Here is a 3381-nt window from a genome sequence, read left to right on the forward strand (position 1 = left end):
TAATATGTTGACACATTTAATACACATCTAGTTGAGTTGTACTGGATAGCTTTAGTGTCAACTTGACACACCTGGGTTGAGGGATCCTCACCTGGGGAATTACCTTCATTGGACTGGCCTGTGGCCATGTCCATGGGGAATCTTCTTGATTGTTGAGTGATGTGGGAGGGCCAAGCCCACTGGGGGGGGTGCCACCCCTGGGCAGATGGGCCTACGTTGCATAAGAAAGCAGGCTGAGCAGGGGCCAGGGAGCAAGCCAGTAAGCCGTGTTCCTCCATGGCCTGTGTTCCAGCTCCTGTCTCCAGGTTCCTGCCCTGAGTTCCTACCTTGGCCTCCCTGATGAACTGTGACCTGGGGGATGTAAGCTGAATAAACCCTTTCCTCCCCAAGTTGGTAGTGGTCAGCAATGAAGAGACAAACTAGGAGAATCACCAACAAAGAAATGCCCATGTTGGATGCTCTAGCTATTGCTACCTCACCAACTCTGTCTATTCCCTATACCTGTCAGTGATCAAGCTTTGTGAATTTCTCCACTTTGAATCTTCTGTAGATTCAAAACTTATTATTAGCCTCTACCATTTTTTAGAGGCTTTTCTCATCTCTTGCTTATACTAGTTCTGTAACCTCCTTTCTTCCCTCTAGTGCAGTAATTCTTCTAGACCTATGCTACGACCCCTTTCTACAGCACATGATTTTTTTCATAAGAGGTAAGGTTACTCAGTGGGTGGAAATGTTTGCAACCAAGCCTCACTACTTGAGTTCAAGTCCTAGGACCCACATAGAAGAAAGGAACCGATTTCTTCAAGATATCCTTTAACCACATGCAGCTATGGCATGAACCCCTAAATAGATAGATGATTGATGGGAGAGAGAGAGAAAGAGACAGAGAGAGAGAGAGAGAGAGTCAGAGAGATGGTTTGATGGATAAAAGGTGCTTGCCACAAAAGCCTGATGATCAGAATTAGATCCACAGAAAGCATGTATGGGTTAGGAAGACAGAACCAACTCTACAAAGTTGTTCTCTGACCACACACTTGCACACACACACACTAAAAATTAAAAAGCAGGAGGCTGGAGAAATGGATAAGAAGTTAAGAGCACTGGCTGCTCTTGCAGAGGATCTGGGTTTGATTCCTAGCACTCATATGGCAGCTGACAAACGTCTGTAACTCTAGTTCCAGGGGATACGACACCCTCTTCTGATCTCTGCAGGCACTGCATGACATGGGTGCACTTACATACATGCAAGCAATATACATATACATGAAATAAAAATAATAAAAATATTTTTATAAAATTAAAAAGTAAAGGAAGAGAGAAGAAAGAAGAAAATAAGGAGCCAATTTCAAAGTTGTTTGTGTATTATCAAAAACATCTTTTTCCAAAAAAAATATTTTTGATTCATGGATCTGCAAATCCCTCCAGTGTTGGGAGGGTGAAACACTCTCTTCCATCTCAGCTCTCAGCCCAGCCTGGGTCTCCAGGAGCCTTCCCTGCCCCAGACTTGTGGTCCTGAGTTCTGTCCCTGAGACATCCCTGCACCCCACTACCTGAGCTCTATGTGTCCCCTCATGTTCCCACCGTAATCTATCATCCAATCTGTTCACCTAGAAGCCCCCATCCCACACTGCTGATCCAGGACCCTGTGCAGTCAATCCTGGAACCTCAACTCAGAGTTGTACCTATCTGTAGCTGAACTGAGACCAGGTCTTACACCCCATTTGTATACCAATATGAAGTGACCCCAAAACTGAACACTAAGCATTACTCAGTTAGGCCATAACCTGACAAGTTGAGGAAACAACAAACAAGATACAAACATTGAACAAGAATGAGATCACTTATTAATACCAAGAAACACCACTACACAATCCAGATTCCCAAGTCTCATCTAAAAACACATAAACAAATGAAAAAACTAAAAGAAGATAGGGATAAACTTCTGACTGAATCCACAGAAGAGACTGAAATATTGAAGAAAACTCAGGCTGAAGTGAAGAAGGAAGTGAAAAACTCAATAAGCCAATTTGAAACCACAGGAAAAGGCCTTACCACCAGAATGAACAGAATGGAAAACAGTATATCAACAGTGGAGGATAAAATTGAATTGAACCGCTCAAACAAAGATTATGAAAAAAAAAAAAAAACTTTAAACACAGGAATGGAATATGGAGGAGATATGGGATACCATGAAAAGACCAAATCTATGTATCATGGGCAGAGCGGAAGGGAAAGAATTTCAGGTTAATTGTACTGACCAGATCTTAAACAAGGTTGTAGAAGAGAACGTCCCCAAATTAAGGAAAGACATCCCCATACAAATACAAGAAGTACATAGAATATTAAATAGACAGGATCAGAAGAGAAACTCCCCCAGCATATCACAGTAAAAACACTAAACATACAGAACAAAGAGAGAATACTGAGCGCTGCAAAAGAAAAACAACTCACATATAAATGAAAATCCATCAGAATTGCAACTGACATCAGTACAAACTATGAAAGCCAAAAGAGCCTGGACCAAAGTATTCCCAGTTCTAAATGACCATGGACATCAACTCAGAATACTTTACCCAGCAAAAATGTCTATTATAGTTGAAGAGGAAATAAAAATCTTCCACAACACGAATAGACTGAAAAAATATGTGTTCACAAAACCAGCATTTCAGAGAATACTTGAAGTAATACAAAGAATGGAGAAGAGAATAACTATACCCAAGAGACAACATAAATAAATGAATGTATAATTGTAGAAACATAAAATTAGACCAAGAATGCAAACAGAACTTAAAATCAATACACATAGTTCAATAATAACATTAAATATCAATGGAATAACTCCCCTGTCAAAAGACACAGGCTAGCCCTCTGAGTTCATCTGTCCTGAGACTGTGACATTCTTTCCCCCGGCTCAGGACCAACTTTTTCAGTATTCCAAATCAGACTGAAGTCCAACAGTTCTCCAGGCATCTTCCAGATCTTCAGTGCCAGATTGGGACTGCTGAGACATCCGACCCTGCAGACTGAGCAACTACTAGATTCTCTGCCATGGCAGTCATTACTCAACTATGAGGACCATATTATGTCTGCTTCCCAGGATTCAGTCATGGCATGGGCTTCCCACTACTATCTGGCTCCTCGTGACGTGGCTTGGCTGACCCTGTCACGCCACCTCCAGTGGAGCCCACGTGAGGGAGACTCCGTGGGTCGAGGCTGAGAAAACTTCAAAGGAAGAATGCTTCCTGGAGAATGGCTGTGTTAAAAAAGCATGCTGTGTCCTTGGCTGTTCTGCTTTAGTGCTTGTCTTCATTGCTGTCTTTATTCCTGTTCTTTCCTCATAGAGGAACTGCTTTGTACCTACTCAGGTCATTAGGCCCACCT

The 3381-nt window shown here is 42.1% G+C and overlaps 1 protein-coding gene across 1 annotated transcript in view; it reads right to left on the reverse strand.

Moving 5' to 3' along the window:
- LOC103740750 (MORC family CW-type zinc finger protein 1) overlaps window positions 1-3381 on the reverse strand; it is a 129653-nt gene that overhangs the window by 80910 nt on the left and 45362 nt on the right. Inside the window, exon 5 of the mRNA XM_008841434.1 lies at window positions 2554-2567. Coding sequence (XP_008839656.1) covers window positions 2554-2567 — 14 coding nt within the window. The remainder of the gene's footprint in view (window positions 1-2553; window positions 2568-3381) is intronic.

The sequence above is a fragment of the Nannospalax galili genome, unplaced genomic scaffold, assembly GCF_000622305.1.
Source record: "Nannospalax galili isolate Female #2095 unplaced genomic scaffold, S.galili_v1.0 scaffold261, whole genome shotgun sequence".
Taxonomy (NCBI): Eukaryota; Metazoa; Chordata; class Mammalia; order Rodentia; family Spalacidae; genus Nannospalax; species Nannospalax galili.